We start from the raw sequence: 19,182 nt of genomic DNA, 5'->3' as shown, positions 1-19,182 counted from the left end.
AGACCATGAATCTACATCAACCATTACTAGCTTCTACTACGATGAATCTACAGAGCATTTAATTGATATAAATGGAACACTATCACACACACAGAGGGAGGGAGGGAGGGAGGGAAGGGGGGGGGGGGGGGGGGGGGGGGGGGGGGGGGGGGGGGGGGGATGACCTGTTATTTCATGTTATAATTGAGAAAGGCTAACAAAAGTGAAGAATTATAAGAAAAAAATTAAGGGCATAAGAGAAAGATAAATCAGATTTTCAGTATGATCCACCTAAGTTCTTCCACCTTTTTTTTTTTTCATAAGTATTCTTTCACCCAAAATAAAACCCGACCAGACTAATGTTATACACCATACTGCCATGGTAATGATAAATGTGCCACATCTTATATAGTGGGATGAAAATGGGATTGGAGTGTTGTGTATAGAATTTCCTTTTGGCATATTATAGCTTTAGAGAACAGCTACTTCTGTTCACGTGCATATGCACAGAAAGAAAATTGAGGTTGATCTGCTTTAGGTTAAATAAGGTATCTTCATGTATGACAGAAGTAAACAAGTTCTCCTCTTTTGACATAAACTGAGATGGAATGGGTTTGAATATGACAGTTCTCCCATTTTTGACATATTTTGACAAATAAAGAAAACCACCAAATCCTTCATCTCAAAAATCCCAAATTTCACCTCCGAACCACCACAGTCTTGCCCAAAAACGTGCACGATTTGAGAAAATTACAATTTGCAACAATTTGGATGGGGACTGCAACAGATAAATTCTCTAAAATTAGTTAAGACAATGAAGCCGTAGAAGCCTACCAGTTCATTACAATCTAGGAAACCATTATCTACAAATATCTAAGGATTATGAACAAACTATCAAACCAAACGATTTCTTTTATAAGTAACTATCAAACTAAACAATTATAAATTATTATTCAACTGTTCTATCAAAATCAACAAAAATATAAAAACCCAAAAACAATACTCAGCTAAGCTACGAATAACACCAAGAAATATATATATTTTTTATGAATATAACACCAAGAAATATTCATCGACTAATAAAGAGAAAAACCGACCCACTTACGATAAAGCCCCACGGATTAGAATCAGTCAGTCAATCAACTCATCCGTTACCGTCGCACTGACCGTAACTCGCCCAATGCCTCTTGAATTTGATCCTGCACCAACTCCAACCGCTTCGAGTACACCTCTAGCTCCAATATCTGCTGCTTCCTCCACCTCTCATCCACCACCCCTTCCCCTCCTCCACCACCAAAACTCAAAGGCATTACATTCATCGCCATAGCATTCATTCCAAATCCCCCAAACCCAAGCCCAATCCCTCTCCCCCCAATCCCCATCGCATTGCTTAACAACTCCTTAAACAGCGGCGAAAAACAACTCCTCACCGTCTCCTCAATCAAACCCCCGAAATTAGAATTATTACTTGTATCATTGATGTTACTTTTGTTATCCGCCGGCGATGAAGTGCGCTTCTCTTCACTCTGAATCGCAGATTGCGACTGCGATCGGGGCCGCTTGCGAGGCCTAGGCGTGGAATTCGATTTCTTCTCAGCAAAATCTTCGTTATTGTTGAAGTTGAAATTATGGTTTTTGAGATTGGCGTCTTCGTCATCGAAGACTGAATCTTCGACGGCGAATCGGCCGGTGTTGTGGTCTTCGTTGCTCCAGATCTTGCGGGAGATTTCGAAGGTGGCTTTGTCGTGGGGGCTCTTGAAGGAGAAGTCTTTGCCGGCGCTGATTTTGCCGACGACGTTGCGGTACTTCTTCTTCAAACGGCGTAGCTTCTCGACGAGCTGGTTCTTGTTGAAGTCGAGCTGGAGCTTGGACTTGATCTGGTCGTAGAACAAAGCGGTGTCGTTGTGGTGAGTGGAGCCACGCGATGTCGTATAGTCGAGGAAGCCTTGGAGTAGCTCGATCTCGTCCTCATCCGTCCACAGCCGCTGGAATAGCCTGCGGGAGTCGTCGAGGGGCTGGGGCTTCTTATCTTCGCGATCGGCATGGTGTCGTTTAGGAGAAGGGGTAGAGGATGAGGCGACGATGGTGGTGGTGGTGGCGACCGAGGTTCCGCCGTTAGGGATCGACGAGGCGGGAAGGGCGACGGTAACGATAACAGCATCTGCCGGGGGAGAGGAGATGGAAGGGGAGGCGGAGTTTATGACGTCATCGTAACCGGGGTCGGGGATGACGTCATCTTCGTCTTCGTCGTCATCTTCTTCTTCGGATAATACTTCTTCTTCGTCGTCGTCGTCGTCGAGGAGGTCCTCTTCTGGGAAAACGGTGTCGTCTTGTTCGGAGGCCATTTAGCAAAGCTCGAGAGATGAGAGTCAGAGAGAGGGAGAGAAAGGGTTCGGGATTTGATGCTGGGAACTGGGTTGGGTGGAGTCAAAGGGTGAAAAGGGGATTCAGGAGAGATGGAGGGGGGAGCGGGGGGGTGTTCAGGGGAAGGGGACCCTAGCCATTTCACGCACCCCACGCGTACGCCGCATACAGTCTTCGCTGCTCCATACTGATTCTGTTTCCTCGACTAGACTTCTCCTTTGCTTGCAGTGTTTTTCAAAACTAGTTTACGTTTATACGTAACTTTACTCTTTAAAAAATTATCTTTATTTTTTTAAATATTTTAATATAATTATCTGTGCATATGATTACTAATGATCATATTAATGAACAGTAAAAAAATCTATATTGTATTAAAAGCATGATTTTCTTTTATTTTTTAATCAATCAAGATATTTTCATTCTAGAATGTCAAAAATAACAAATACAAAAACATTTGTGTTTAAACGAGTTTATGTAAATCCAATTGAATTTTATACAAATATAATTTTAATAATTATTTTGTATTTTTTAACGACTCATTAAATAAATTAAAAATTAAAACCAAAGTAATTAGTTCAATCTAGTCATTGTTTACCAAAAGGTCAAACAAAGCGGTCTCCAAAATCTTCTAAGATTTCAAACGATGAAGAAATTCATAAGAATGCCATTATTTATTTATTTTTTTAATTGGAGGATGCAATAGACTGGCTTTGACAATTTTGGGAGCAAAGGGTAAAAAATCTATTAGGGTGAAAATCATTGTTATATATCACCAGCAGCATGTTCATGCCCATTGGCCATTGTCTGTCCAGAAAGAGGACTGGATTTATGCCACCTCCCAAGTCATTTTAAGACAATTTTGAATCACAAAATGGAACAACCGGCATATATCCATCCCTATTCAAAGCATTTTATGTTAAAGTTCCTTTTAATTCCCAGAAATGTAAGAGATATAGCTTGCAGGTTTATATCAAATGACAGCAGGAAATTGATGAAAATACCTCAAATGTTCATACGCTTTGGGGTATTCGAGGTCCCCAATTCCTCCATGAAAACTACATAGAAGACAGGTAAAAAAAGCTCCAAGAATGAATCCTCCTCATTCCGGCGTGATACTTAACAAACTCCTCCTAGGAAATTACAAGCAAGTCCCTGGTTACTAGGTTCCAGATATAGTGCCCAAAGCCCACCGTTTTGTCTAACGGTTTATTACAATTAAACCCTCCCCATACTATAAGCTACGTCGTTTCCCTTAATAACTAAGTGATGTCGTATTGGCTCCTAAAGCCTGCTGGAGCTGCGTCGTTTTGGTGCCTCTGCTGAAGACACACTTAAGCCAAAGCCTCTTCACTTCACGAACTGACTCTGCTGTCTCATTTCTCCCGAAACCTAACTCTTCCATCTTCATCTTCTAGGTCTCTTCTTTGCAGCATCATAACACTCTCTCCCCCTTACAAAACCTTGTCCACAAGGTGTGGATACAAAGCCCTAAGCTTCCATAGATTTTCCCATGAGTTTTCCTCTTCCGACAACCCGACCCATTTAATTAGCACTTTAGTCAACGCCCTTCCCCCTTGCTGCTTCATACGTCGGTCACGCACCATTTCCGGTTCGGGTATCACTTCGCCGTCGCTGTTGGTGGGTGGGAGTGTTGCAAGCGGTTGAATCCGATCCCCAAGTTTCTTCTTCAAGCAAGAGACGTGAAAAACAGGGTGTATTTGAGAGGAGGACGGTAACTCCAGTCGGTAGGCTACGGATCCGAGTTTTTGGAGAACCTTGAACGGCCCATAGAAACGTGGGGCCAATTTCATGTTCCGGCGAAGCGCCACTGTCTTCTGACGGTACGGCTGTAGGCGAAGGTATACCCACTCTCCTTCATTAAACTGCCTTTCCATTCTTTTCTTGTCAGCATAATACTTCATTCTCTCTTGTGATGCCGTGAGGTTACTTTTTAGGAGGTGTAGAATTTGTGCTCTGTTATGTAAGAGTTGGTCGACGGTTGGATTGCTTGATGTACCTGGAATGTAGTTGAGTAGTTTAGGAGGGGGATTTCCGTACAGGGCCTCAAAAGGGGTCAATTTGGTTGAACTGTGGTAGGTACTGTTGTACCACCACTCGGCTAGCGGTAGCCACTGACTCCAACTGGCAGGTTTAGACCCCGCATAGCATCTCAGATACCCTTCCACCACCTTGTTCACTGCTTCCGTTTGACCGTCGCTTTGTGGGTGATAAGCTGAGCTATAGTTGAGGGACGTGCCCTGGAGGGCAAATAACTCCTTCCAGAAGGAACTCAGAAACACTGGGTCCCTGTCGAACACTATGGTTTTTGGAAAACCATTCAATTTGAACACTGATCCGAAAAATACCCTGGCCACTTCCTGAGCTGTGTAAGGGTGTGAGAGGGCCATGAAATGCCCATATTTAGTGAAACGGTCCACTACAACAAAACTTACAGAATATCCTTTAGACTTAGGCAGTCCTTCTACGAAGTCCATAGAAATGTCGACCCAAGCTTGTTGGGGTATGGGAAGAGGCTGTAGGAGACCCGCTAGAGCGAGCGTTTCATGCTTCGAAGTCTGACATACTTCACACTCCCGCACCCACTCTTTAATGTCTTTCTTCATCCCTGGCCAATAGAAGTCTCTTTTGGCCCTTTGATAGGTCTTCAGGTACCCTGAGTGTCCTGCCATAGGGTCGGTATGAATAAACTGGAGTATTTTCAGTTTGAAGGGTGAATCTGGAACTATGAAGATGCGCCCCTTCCTCAAAATTATTACCTGCTGCAATGTTGTCCCTTTAGGAACCTCTTGCTAACTCAATAATTTCTCCATTAACTCTGAAGTTTCTGTACTGTTCTTATAGCTGAGCTTCAGTTCTTCTACCCAATCTGAAGTGGGAAATGAAATCTGGGCGAGCATTCCAACCTCCTCATTGTTACCCTCCCCTTTTCTTGACAGTGCATCAGCCACAACATTTTCTCTTCCTCTTTTGTATTCAATCTTGAAATCATATCCCATAAGCTTGCTTACCCATTTGTGCTGAGCTTCCGTCCCAATTTTCTGCTCAAGCAGAAACTTCAGTGCTTGTTGGTCTGTTTTAATGATGAATAACTGCCCCAAAAGGTAGGGTCGCCATTTTTGCACTGCCGTCACAATAGCCAAAAATTCTTTCTCATATGTAGATAGCAGTAGGGCCCTCCCCTTTAACATTTTACTCAAAAAAGCAATAGGTTGCCCTGCTTGCATAAGGACAGCACCTATTCCCTTCCCACTAGCATCACTCTCTACTATGAAGGGCTTTGAGAAATCTGGTAGTGCAAGGACAGGTGGGTTCGTCACTGCTTCCTTTAACTTCTTGAAGGCCAGCTCTGCTTCTTGGGTCCATACAAACCCATTTTTTGTCAACAGCTGAGTAAGTGGGGCTGCTATCAGCCCATAATGTTTTATAAATTTTCTGTAGTAACCTGTCAACCCCAAGAACCCCCTCAAAGCTTTAGTTGTCTTCGGAATTGGCCAATCCAACATTGACTGAATTTTTGCTGGGTCTGCTTTCACTCCTTGCCTCGAAATAATGTGACCCAAATAATCTACCTCTGCCACCGCAAACCGACACTTAGATTTTTTTGCATACAAGCAATGTTGTTTCAGCATTTTCAAAACCTCTCTTAAGTGAATTTCGTGCTCCTCTTGGGACTTACTATAGATCAGTATGTCATAAAAAAAAAAAGAACAAATTTCCTCAAAAAAGGTTTGAATACATCATTCATTAACCCTTGGAAAGTGGCTGGAGCGTTGGTGAGGCCAAAAGACATCACCAAAAACTCGTAATGGCCCTCATGTGTCCGGAAAGCCGTCTTAGGGATGTCACTAGGCACCACTCTTACTTGGTGATAGCCCGACCGTAGGTCAAGTTTAGAGAAAATCACTGCTCCAAAGAGTTCATCCAATAATTCATCAATGACTGGAATAGGAAACTTAGCCTTCACGGTTTCCTTATTAAGTGCCTTATAATCCACACAAAGTCGCCAACTTCCATCGGCCTTACGAACCAGTAAAACAGGGGCTGAAAAAGGACTAGAACTAGGTCTAATCACTCCAGACCTCAATAACTCAGCCACCATTTTTTCAATTTCTGTTTTCCGGTAAAACGGGTATCGATATGGTGCAATTGCCACGGGTTGAGTGCCTTCTTTGAGGACTATTTGGTGGTCATGGGAACGAGGTGGTGGTAACCCTTGAGGTTCAGCAAATACCTCTTTAAACTCATCTAAAAATTCTGAAAAAGGTTCAGCCACCTTTCCATCTTCATGTTCCATCTCCCCCACACACATAATCTGTAAAAGAACTCCTTTCCCTTTTGCTATAGAGGCCTTACAAACCTTCTCACCCTCCTCTACAACCGAAGGGTTTAGTTTCAGCCCTTTTAATTCAATGGCTTTCCCTTCCCATACAAAACTCATTAGCAACTTTGCAAAGTCCCACGTGATGGGATCCAAGGTTTCTAACCATTGGACGCCTAATACAATATCGCAACCAGCAAGATCTAGTAAATGAAGAGGGGGTTGTAGTAAATTACCTTGTATCTTCAGCTGTACAGTTCTACACAACCCGTCACTGCTTACGCCTTGTCCATTAGCTACCCGCACCTTCAAATTAACTGAATAATCCACTGGCAGCTGCAACTTAGAGGCCAAGGCTGAATCGATAAAGTTATGCGAGCTGCCCGAGTCCACCAAAATCACCACTTGTGCCCCGTGGATACTTCCCATTAACCGCATAGTTCTGACAGTAGGGGTACCAGCTATAGCTGCCAAGGAAATTTCCAGCTCTTCCTTGTTGCTGGTAGGAGGGGCTGAAATTTCCAGTGTTGGTGTTTCTTCAATTTCTACCACCTGCAGTGTTTCTTCTTCCTCACTAAACTCCTCACTCACATCCAAGAGATAAATGCGAGGAATTTTACATTTGTGTAACGGGTTCCACTTCTCATCACAATTAAAACATAATCCTTTGCGACGCTTTTCATTGATTTGCTCGGAGGAAATGTGTTTAGCACCCCCCATAGGTCGCTTCCACTTGTTGGTAGCATCACTAGAAAAGGACCCTGCAAAAAAAGTCCCTCCTCCCGTGGTAATGGGCCTGTCCCCCATAGATTTCGCAACCCGCCTTATACTTGGGAGGTATTCCTCTTGCATCTTTGCCAACGCATATGCAGCATTTAAATTCACCGGGTTTAGCATCCTAACCGGAATGCGGATCTCATCCTTCAAACCGCTGAGAAAACAACTCAGCTTATGAGTATCTGACAGGCCTCTTAAACGGTTGGTTAATGTTTCAAACTGCGCCATGTAACCAGCCACTGAGGTGGTTTGCTTGATCCTAGTCAAAGCTTCCATAGGGTCGTCATAAGCTGTAGGGCCAAAACGGAGGATTAAGGATCTAGAAAAAGCATCCCAATCTCGGAATAAGCCTGCAGCAGCTGAATTGTCGAACCACACAAGCGCGTCTCCTTCCATGTGATAAGAGGCCATCAACAATCGGTGGGGTAGCTGTGTTTGGTGGAAGTCAAAGTAATGGTTGGCCTTAAAGAGCCATGCAGCAGGATTAACCCCTTGAAAGTGGGGAAAATCCAGTTTGACCCCCTGGGATTAAACCGTCTAGGATCTTGATTATCATGGTCTTGAGGAATGTCATGGTTAAGTGGAGGTAAAGGGGGGTTCTGATTCTGTGGTTGGGCAAAAAAAGTGCGTAACATGTCTTTAATCTCCTGTATATCCACTTTCACCGTGACCACATCCACTTTCAAAACACTAACATCTGCTTTTACTTCCAGGAGTTCATGTTGATGAAGGTCCACATGATGCTGTAAATGCTCGATCTGCTGTTGCTTGGATCTGGTGTTGTCCGCCATTGAAGATTGTGCTGTTTGGATGGTTACTGGGTTGGTAATGGTGCCGTTTTGCTGTGTATATGTCTGTTTTGGGTTAAAGTTTGGCCTGGAAATTATGTAGTGAAAACTGAATGGATGAATCTGTATTATGAAATTAAGCTGAACGGAATTGTGTGCTTGTAATGGCCGGTAAGTAAATGAGTAAGGAAATGAGTGAGGAAATGAGTGGGTCTGTGTGGATAGGATCGGTGGCTTGATACCAATTGTTAAAGTTCCTTTTAATTCCCAGAAATGTAAGAGATATAGCTTGCAGGTTTATATCGAATGACAGCAGGAAATTGATGAAAATACCTCAAATGTTCATACGCTTTGGGGTATTCGAGGTCCCCAATTCCTCCATGAAAACTACATAGAAAACAGGTAAAAAAAGCTCCAAGAATGAATCCTCCTCATTCCGGCGTGATACTTAACAAACTCCTCCCAGGAAATTACAAGCAAGTCCCTAGTTACTAGGTTCCAGATATAGTGCCCAAAGCCCACCGTTTTGTCTAACGGTTTATTACAATTAAACCCTCCCCATACTATAAGCTACGTCGTTTCCCTTAATAACTAAGTGATGTCGTATTGGCTCCTAAAGACTGCTGGAGCTGCGTCATTTTGGTGCCTCTGCTGAAGACACACTTAAGCCGAAGCCTCTTCACTTCACGAACTGACTCTGCTGTCTCATTTCTCCCGAAACCTAACTCTTCCATCTTCATCTTCTAGGTCTCTTCTTTGCAGCATCATAACATTTTATGGTTCAAATTTTCATCAGTCATATCAGCCACCAAATGGTACACTACCTTTGATTTTTCAGTCTATGATCTTCAAAGACCCAAAGTTCATGTAAACGAGCTTAGAGGCACTTCCACTTCCAGTTGACAATTCAACTATGTAACATTTGCAGAGGTCAAGAGAAAAAACCATTTCAGTAGGAATCATCAGACAGGAAAATTTTCCTTTTCCTTCATTTCTCGAAATGTAATTAGAAGAATGGGAAGTCTTTCACATTTGTTATTATAGTTTTTTGCAATGTGAAGGGAGATTGCAAATTTCAGTACATGGTGAACTTAGCTTTTGTCTTCTCAAATACTTGTTCTGCTATGACGGCTTCATTACCATCAGCCTTTTTGATCTCCAGGTGAGACTTCTGATAAAATCCTGTGCCCCTTAATGCATCTGCAATGAAATCATCGAACCCTATTGCGATAGCTGCTTCAGCTTTGGCTCCATAAACCAACCTCTGTTAGAATTAAATGAAACAAAGCAACACAATACATCAGAATTTTAGAGCGACATGCAACAGTGATTGTCACAAAAAAGAAAATAGAGCATCAAAAACTGGACCTTGATTCTTGAAAGATGGATGGCACCAAAGCACATTGGACAAGGCTCACAAGAAGTATATATCTCACAGTCCGAGAGCTCAATTTGATTCATCTTTTTACAGGCCTAAGGAGAATTCCGTTCCAAGTATGGGATCCATGTGCATGTCAAAGAAAAAAATAGGAGACTCAAAAGTTGATATAGAGTTTCAAAGTTTCAAAAGAAAAACTAGGGCACATTGGAAAAATCACGATTCCTATAGCCACAATGTTATGTCATATGTGAAGAGACCTGTTGAACCAGTTTAAAAGTTCCTTCATCTGGATCTATATGCATACCCATGTTTACAATTAAGTCATTATTTTGGCAATTCTTCAACAAAAATGCAAATAAATCAAATCTAAAGCTTCCTTATTTATATCTATTTCTTCCTAACGCCACCTATTATTTTATGGGTCACTCAAGTTTGGGATAATAGTCCCAAGAAACAGATGATAACAAGAGATTTTTTTTTTCTTCTCATTTTTATAAAGGTATAGTCAGTTCCCTTCACTCACCATCATTTTAAAATCAAAAAGGTTAAAGTGATTGTCTATGGTCCAGATCTTCACTTATCAAGATTTCTGTTAAGCTCCAGCATATAGATGATCAAATTATCTGCTAACAGAACTAATGCTGGCTCCAGCTTCACTGTTAAGTCTGGATTGAAACCAAAAGGATAATTTCTAGGTCTAACCTCTCTTATTGCAGTAACCTCAGCATGTGCAGTCGGATCAGTGTCTCTTAAAACCATGTTGTGACAGCTTACGACTATCTCATCATTGTGAACTACAACTGCACCAAATGGGCCTCCATCTCCACATTCAACCCCTTTATATGCTTCTTCAACTGCTTTGCTTAAGAACTTGTGGTCTCTATCCTGTACAGCTGGTTTAAAAATCACAAGGAAAGGAGGTCATGATAATTACAGAAGAATGGGTGTGACGTGGCAAATGACCACTTTATATGAGTATAGTACATGGAATATATGCAATCTATTCAGCTGGTAGACTATACAAAAGGCTGGTAACATGGGCTTCAAATTTATAAAATCTTCTGCAAAATCATTATTCAACAGATACACTGATCAAGAAAAAAGTTCACTCTTTTAATGATGATTATCAGCTGATAGATGCTAAAAAAGTGAGCTCAAGAAGGGTAAGAATACTTAACATCTGCACATAGAACGGTATAGCAACAAGTAAAAGTTGAGATCATAATAATAACAACAATGAAGATGACAGTAAAGCTGATGACAACAGGGACAAGACAACTTTGGAATTACCTTCTTGATAGCCAGTAAAAGCAGAAGCCACAGCAAGTGTTCCATCTTTAGCTTCCATCACTATGAACAGAATGAGGGCAAAAGAGAGTTAATAACATCAACAGGGTGTTTTACTAGAGACACATAACACACACACACACACACACAATATGCTAATCCATTTCCTATATACACACATAAATTGACATAGATGGATAAGCTAGCTTTCACACTACCGCGAAGGAAAGCAATAGCTAGGTAGAACATGAGGAATAAAGTTCACAAAACAAACATAACAACAATACTTGTATGCAATTTCTGAACATAGATCATGAAGGCATGTTTCAATAGAAGCCTCAAGAGATCTGATGGGCCTTCAGTTTCACATCTCTTACAACTGAGATAGTCCTCTGTTCTTGACTTCTCAGATCAGAAGCACTTTGTGATGCTTTGCATTTATATTAAGGTATCACTTATAATAGAAAGTAAGTTACTCAGTTGCTTCTTAAATAGCAGCTTTAACTAGTTCCTTTTTTATTATTTACCAGTAAAAAAAAAAAAAAAAAAACAGCTAAAGGATGGGACCACCATTCATATCACAGGAACCACAAGCCATCACCCCCAAATGATGGAAACTCATCAGCTTCAAGTTTCAATTATGACTAAATTTCCATTTTGTACCATTGACGGCATTTCTTGATGCCAATGACACCATTGTCAACAGGAAATTGATTTAAAACCCAAACCCAAAATTGGGGGAAATATTTTATAATAGTTGTCTCAATTGTTTCTGACATACTGGATAATCAATGGAGAAATTGAAGAAAGCATGCAGATCTCTTTGACATTTCTAACACTGCGCCATATTAAGCAAAGAAAATTGAAAAGCAGATATCAGAAATGAGCTTTAAAACGCAGTTGCCTAGTTTTTTTTCTTTCACTACTTGAAACAGAAAAAATTTGCATATAGAAAAACTAATTTTGGTATTCGTTAAGTAGCAATCAAGATGCACTTTTATTGCATTCTTGAGCTACATCAAGGAAAGATTTGTTCTCAATGCAAGAGAAGTCCTTCGAAAGAGATAACCAACAGATGCTTGAGTTTAATCTTTGCCTCTTTTCCTTCCATTATTTAATTTTTCTCTGCACTAAACCATAAAAATTTCTAAATATAAAAATTATTTCTCTTTCAAGCCTCGGACAAAAAAGTTTCTTAATTTATTTTAATTATTTGTTAAGGAACTAAAAATCTAGCCAAGTTATCCATCAACAACTTAAATTCTTTTCTCGTAAGAAAAAACCTTCTCTACAAGCAAAGAGGTAGAGACATGAATTTTTCTAATTCATGTGTGGAGAAAAGAAAATCACCAAACGCACATAAAAGTAAAAATAATTCCATGCATGCTCAAATCCGTTCGCTCCCAGAAAAGTATTTACAGGAAAAACATAGAACATACTTATCTTTCTAAGAAGAGCAGAAAACAGAACAATTCTAAACCAAAATGTTAACAGCTAATTTCCCAAAATCTAAAGAACCATAGCTTGTAATAAAAAAAATATATATATATATATATATATATAGTGTCATGGCATGTGATGATAATGGACCCATCTGGAAACTCCCGAAAAAGGAAAAAAGAAAACTCTAGACTATATATCAATATGGATAAGCGAGAATGACAACCAAGATGAATTGCAAAGCTTTAAAGGGAGCTCAGATACTTGACTACAGAACAAAAGAAAAGAAAACATAAAAAAGAAAAATAGTTGTAGAGAACCTTTACCATTAGCCTTCTCCATGGTTGGAGTTGTGAAGAATGACAGGGAAGAGGACGAATTAAGACAATGTGAAGAATGACAGGAAGGTCCAGGTGTTGTAATATTTACACCCATTTTTCCTGGGGGTGGGGGATGAGATTCTAGATATTATTTAATGTTATTCATGCGATACGTTACACCATTTTAAATCAGAGACACGTGCCAGCGACAGTTACAGCCAAAAGTTTAGGATTCAAACCGATTCGGTTGAGTGATTGGAAAATAATATTTAAATGTTCCAATAATAATTCATATTTCCTATGATCTTATATTCCAACATAATTGAAATATAAATTAACTATAAATAAAATAGACTATGAATCTGTTATGGTTAGTGTTCCAACACAGCTTGCGGTCTGAAATTAAAAACTTTGGTTCCATCCAACATACCAAATAATCCGCCCGAGAGTTGTCTAATATTCATTGTCTGAAATCAAGTAAATGATGAGATTCAATGTATAGCAATTAAGAAAAAAAACAATAAAAGAAATTTATTATTGCAGTAAAATGTTGTTACTTATTGTGCAAGCTGAGTATTTATGATACAAATACCTCAAAATATGCATTTAATTTTATAAAAATGCTAGTCTCTGATAGTTGGGTCCCGACACTTGCTTTTTCTTTTTTTACTTAGTAATTAAGAAAGTATTTTTTAGCGATGTTGTGAATTTTTTTTTAAAAAAATTCAAAAATCAAAAATATTTTTCTTTTATTCTTATAAGAACGGATCTCGTGCTACATCGTTGGTGGATATAGCACTACTTTTAGTTTTATTTCTCAATCAGAAGCATGAAACAGGTCAATTATACTCACATCTTAATATTTAAAAATAAAAAGTGACAAAATTGTTCTATAAACCATTGATTCTAGTTTATTAGGTGAGGTAAATGCATTGCTCTGTCTTTTTCTTAATCCTTTTATTTATTGATTTATTTATAAATGTATGGCTTAAAGTATAAATGCAACCCACCATAAATAAAATAATGCACATATTGATAACACAACTGGCATTTAATTGACACATTTGTTGATGTGTCGTTAAATCATTTAATTGAAACCAAAATAAAAAAAATGTTGTCTACTGAATTTTAATTTCATTTTTATTATTATGTATTTGATGTGACATTATTGATCAATTTTCGAATTTATATTTCTTGAGGAAAAAAAAAAAACAAAAGAAGAAGAGTTGGTAACAACTACATTTTGATGCATGTATGGCTGGGTGGGATCCAAAGTCCACGAGGAATTGCCACCGAAAGTAATACAAACCCCATAAGCAAGGACTGAAATTATTATGAAGGCTCGCTGTTGAAAAGATATAAGCCAAATTCCTTGCGTGGAAGTTTCAGTTTGGCATTTAAAGCTGTTCTCACCAAAAGGTGTGAAACGGTATATGGTCAAGTACCCTACCAAACGTGGAGAATAATTCGAGGGGTACAGTTATAGCTATTGGTCAAGGCATGCAAAGAACTTTCCAAGGTAGAATGCCTAATATGTCTTATATGGTCGAGCCAGCCTCATTTTCCTTGGGCATTGTTACCTCTCATTATCAATGGTTAAAAGCAACAAGAACTCAAAATGTACAAACAAACAAAGATACCATCCTCCTTTCACTTCCCATCCCATTTTCTCCTTTTGAGGTAGAAAAATTTTCCTTGGATTCTAGGAAATCAAAATCTTACAAATGCATACATATATGTATAGGACGAGGCTTTCCATTACACTTTTCATCCAATAATATTGCATTTTTCCATATAATTTAAATTTTATTTTATCAATTTTTTTTTGAAAATTTTTCCAATCGTCGTATTTTACTAAAGAGTGTTGACAAGACTGTTTCCAACCAAATAAATCATGGAACCGGCTCATTGTGCAAATCTTATGCACTCAGGCCGTGGTGAGTTTTGACGGCAATCCGATTTATACATATGTATATACGTATATTGCAATATTCAAGTATATGCCTTGCATGATGGAGATTTCCCAACAATTTCTCATACGCCAAACAACTGCTAGAATGTGCTTCCACGCAAAATTTCAAAATCGTGCTCCGCAAAATACTAAAAAGTCGTACACTGAACAGAATTTCAGGATCCACCAACATTTTAACTCTAGAACCAAAAAATTTCATTTTTCAAAAGATCTAATGAGAAAATATAGCTATTAAAGAAAAATCCATTGTGCAAATCAGCACAAAACCAATACAAACTCATTTCTTCTTCCCGCCCTTGGCGGCATCTGAAGCCTTGGTCTGCACAGAATTGGAACAAACAATAATGTAAGTGCAATACCATCAATAAACCATCAAAGTGCGAGCAAAAGGCTTACCTTCTTCACCCCACGGATTTTCTTAGCCCTGTTCTTCCTCTCCTTCAGCTGCTTCCTTGACTTCTCTACCTTGGTATCAAGTCCATTCTGCCTCGACCCAAAAAAATGAATGAGTTCATATGCACAAAATTTAAGTTATATGCCAAGAAAATATCAAGACACCATCAAACACCTGAAAATAGCTAAAATTAGTCAACATGCCATCATCAGCTTTAACAAGTCAACTTACCATAAGAAAGAGAAAGTGTGAGAAACTCAAAACTTCACATACTTATTTTTGTAATATTTTGGACATATTAGGTATGGTGATTGCGAGTCATAGTTTATAACAACATTTTGACACCTTTGTCTTTTGATGATACTTCCAAGTTTAGATACTCTGGATCGGTCCCCTTATGTATAGGAAACTCTTCCAATTATAAGGTTGCCAAATAAACAAGACCAAAGCTATTAAATCAAGTTGAGATCCGTGACTTAACATTTAAAAAAATCAAGTAAATTATAAGATGAGCACTACCAATTGCATCACCGAGTTAATGAATTATCATGAATTCTATAGAACTACACTAGGCCATGAAAGTGATACACCCAGACCAATGAGTACCTAAATAAAAATACTTGAAAATCTCTAATTTGACCACAGCATTATCAATAGCAAACACATGTTTATATAAAATACACTGACAATGACGACCATCCATCTTTTAACACATATTCATCACCATGCATCCTTCATTACAAACATTTGGTGTCCTTCCACAGATTCTAATAATTTGTTTAAGGATTACTAGAGGACCATTCAACATTAATATATCACAGATCTTAATCTTTTTTAGTAACTAATTGTATATATTCTGATTACATACATGACAACTCTTGAACCTACAATGTCACCATACATCCTATTTTTATAGGGAAGAGGTGCTATTTCAGATAGCACTCATTGCCCTTTGCCCAAAATTTTTCTGGACAGGTAAACAAAACATTAATACTAAATGAAAAAATGGACAGGTAAACAAAACATTAATACTAAATGAAAAAAAGGCCTAGCCCAAGTACGCATGACATATACAAGAGAAAGCACCTAGTTTCCCTTTGTCCAAACTCAACCCCCAAATGCTAACGACCACCGCTGCCACCTCCACTGAACAATAGTATTGAAATAAGACACATACATGCACTCGCATGAATTGGATACAACATTTTAAATAAGGTAAAACAAGAGACATGTACCAATAAAATATTTTACAAAAAAGAAGAGGTCAACATTACCCTGATGAGCCTGTACTTGGGTTCATATTTTTTTGCATTCTCAACAGAATCATAAATCAACCCAAAACCAGTTGATTTTCCACCTCCAAAGTGAGTTCGAAACTTGAAAACAAAGATTGAGTTTGGGTCTTTTACTTCGTACATCCTTGCCAGCTTCTCCTTTAGCTCAGTCTTCAAATAAAACGAAAAAAAAAAATTCATATGGTCAATTGATATAAATATGAGTTCCAAACATGCTTGAATGCTGAAAAAGTAGCACAAAATACGAATTCCAGTTCATATTTTTTTTATAAGTAGAAAGTCCTGTTCATTATGACATATACAATGGATGAAAGTGGCTGTAACCAAATTAGGAAATACCTTGGAAACATTGGGCCTTCCTGGATGAAGGACATCGATGACCTGCAACAAAAGGGTCACTATGTAAACAGGAACTTTCAATTTCTACATGATTTAAAATGAGAGAACAGAAAGTGAAAATAATTTAACTTTTTTTCTATTGAAAACTTCTCTTGTGTGTAATTCATCTTAAACGCTTCACTGACAAAACGCAAGGCTAATTGAAAATAATTTACTTCCGCTGATTTGCTGGATGACAGTTTCTCCTTTTCTAATTTCTACAACCTCACGCCAATAAGAACTAAAAACCTAAGTTGCAAACAGTAAAATTTAGGAACTGAGATAACACCATTGCTCTGTTACCTGCCTGCACTGTCAAAAGCCTATTGCTAACTGGGTAATGATATACTTACAATTTCTTTACAACTATTTTACAACTCATTTTCAATCAACCAGTACAATCATGCCACTCCATTAAAAATAAATTTCAAAATTACAAAATTACCCTCCATTTTATGCAGAGTTATAAAGTACTAGTAGTTGCAAGTGAATCATTTTCCTTGCTAACTAGGGCGGGGCTTTGACTCCAACGGAGTCGGAATAGTGAACTTTGACCTCCGACTCTGACTTGGGTCGGAGGCCATTTTCAGTTCTGACTCCGATTGGAGTTGCTGGAGTTGGAGTCGGAGGTCAATTCCAATTTGGAGTTGACCACTTACCTGTTTCGGGCTGGGCCACTTTGCTCGAAGGTAAAGATGAATGCAGTTCTCTGATGTCCTAATGCAGTGTGAATGAAGCAGTGGATAGCAAGGAGAACATAATTTTGGGCTTCCGTTTCACATAGCCAAAACACAAACAGAAAAAAGTTTTCTAGTGTGAAACAAAATAAGCAAATTGCATGAAAAATCGAAGCCCACAAGCAAGAAAGTGAAACGAAAAATCAGATTACAAAGAAGAAAAAAGACTTTATATAAAGAGTTGCGATAATCACCGCAAATCATTACAGGTCTGTATGGCTCATCTAGTTGCTCCATTATTCTCCCAAAGAAGGAGAGAAATGAGGGAGAGATTCTGAAAAACACAGCAACACAATAAATATTGCTTCAAGGGAACGAGTCACGAGGGAATTTGATCTAATCCACACTGACCAGATGATGAAGCGTTTCCAAAGAAAAAAAGGAAAGGACTTCAGCTAAGAAAAAACTTTGTTTCTGAAAACAGATTCGAGAAGCAGAGAGCCATAGACATGGTATTAAGAAAGAGATCCTAAATAACTGAAGGAAATAAAGAAACCTTAATTGCCGCTCAACCTGAGGGGAGAGGAGGTGAACTTGGTAGATGATCTGTCTTTCAGGGCAGTTGCTTTTATAGAGGGAAAGTGAGGAGGGATCGGGTGGCTGATATGTGTGCTCTCTGAATGAGCGGGATATTGCAAGACCTGTTGTATTTCCCTAGTTTTGCCTCATACTGATGGAATTGATGAAAATAGTCCCGGACATTTTGCCATCAAAAGTTTTATAAATGCAGTGATTTCACATTTTTATCAATCCGACTCAAACTCCGACATTTTTTCACCCCCACTCTGACTCCGACCGCTTCTCGCCCCAACTCCAACTCCAAACTCTGATTGAGATGGAGTTTGGAGTTACGGAATTTTTGACCAGCACTATCGCTAACATTACCCATAAAGTTTTAAAACCACAAAACTCACTAACGTTTTAGCCCCCTTTTGGATGCCCATAAAATGCAAGAAAAAAACCCATATCCCGGCTCGTATTCCCTGTACTTTCAACTCAAACCTAGCACACAAATTAAGATCCAACATTTTTCCCAATGTGTTTCTTCTCCATAATCTCATAACAAGAACCATATTGAAAATTGAGGAAAAACAATAAAAAATAGACATTAATTTGAACAAAGATCAAGAAAGATAACATTTAAGAACACACAAAAGCCACGGACCTAGTATATCCAACATTCTGTTTTTCTTACTTTCTTTACTTATATATGAAAAGGGTATTTGCTAAAATATCAAACCTATTATGTGGCAACCGGGAAGCAGAAGGAAAAGATAATAGGAAGTGAAAAGGGAAACTCACGAATTGCTTTCGAGAGAGGAGCCTGTTGGTCATGAACTTCCTAGTTCTTATGGTTACTGCCTTGTCCGCCATTTTGGTCGTTGAAGATCGGCAATCCGACTCTCGCGCAAAGGCTATAGAGGCACAAGCACAGTGACAACGGACAGCTCAGAGAGGGGCTCAAAAGCGATGACACAACAATGTTTATATAGCGCTAGGGTTTCAAGTGGTGCCCTAGAATGGCTTTTTGGGTTGGGGTTTGAGAAACAAAGACGGCCCATGGGCTTTTTGGAGCTATACAGATTGGGTTGGGTTTGAGTTTACATTCTTGGCACTTTTTGTAATGATAATGCTATTTATAGTTTTTTAGTGCAGACAATATGCATTTTTTTTTAAAAGGTATTGCTATATATAAATTTGAAGTGCAGTATTTACGTATTTTTCTTTAAA

At 38.9% G+C, this 19,182-nt stretch overlaps 3 protein-coding genes across 4 annotated transcripts; all 3 read right to left on the bottom strand.

The window, feature by feature from the left end:
• Window positions 1-875: 875 nt before the first annotated feature.
• On the bottom strand, window positions 876-2,573 carry LOC122317154 (probable transcription factor At3g04930). Its single transcript, XM_043134098.1, has one exon. It carries the CDS (start codon window positions 2,322-2,324, stop codon window positions 1,131-1,133), a length of 1,194 nt encoding a protein of 397 aa, XP_042990032.1. The 5' UTR covers window positions 2,325-2,573; the 3' UTR covers window positions 876-1,130.
• A 6,638-nt stretch (window positions 2,574-9,211) lies between these two features.
• On the bottom strand, window positions 9,212-12,830 carry LOC122315056 (guanosine deaminase-like). 2 transcript variants are annotated; one of them, XM_043130755.1, is made up of 5 exons: window positions 12,682-12,830; window positions 10,919-10,978; window positions 10,331-10,521; window positions 9,616-9,720; window positions 9,212-9,511 (listed from the first exon to the last, which is right to left on the bottom strand). In XM_043130755.1, the coding sequence occupies exons 1-5, from the start codon at window positions 12,788-12,790 to the stop codon at window positions 9,323-9,325; spliced, it is 654 nt and encodes a 217-aa protein (XP_042986689.1). In that variant the 5' UTR covers window positions 12,791-12,830; the 3' UTR covers window positions 9,212-9,322. The 2 variants fall into 2 exon arrangements, with proteins under 2 accessions (XP_042986689.1, XP_042986688.1); XM_043130754.1 differs by having other exon boundaries at window positions 12,676-12,763.
• Window positions 12,831-14,725: 1,895 nt separating this feature from the next.
• On the bottom strand, window positions 14,726-18,922 carry LOC122317003 (40S ribosomal protein S24-1). The gene is made up of 5 exons (XM_043133884.1): window positions 18,754-18,922; window positions 16,676-16,717; window positions 16,316-16,486; window positions 15,044-15,130; window positions 14,726-14,966 (listed from the first exon to the last, which is right to left on the bottom strand). The coding sequence occupies exons 1-5, from the start codon at window positions 18,823-18,825 to the stop codon at window positions 14,925-14,927; spliced, it is 414 nt and encodes a 137-aa protein (XP_042989818.1). The 5' UTR covers window positions 18,826-18,922; the 3' UTR covers window positions 14,726-14,924.
• Window positions 18,923-19,182: the final 260 nt, after the last annotated feature.

The sequence above is a fragment of the Carya illinoinensis genome, chromosome 7 (genome assembly GCF_018687715.1).
Source record: "Carya illinoinensis cultivar Pawnee chromosome 7, C.illinoinensisPawnee_v1, whole genome shotgun sequence".
In the NCBI taxonomy this organism is placed as follows: Eukaryota; Viridiplantae; Streptophyta; class Magnoliopsida; order Fagales; family Juglandaceae; genus Carya; species Carya illinoinensis.
This window is presented reverse-complemented; position numbering and strand designations above follow the sequence as displayed.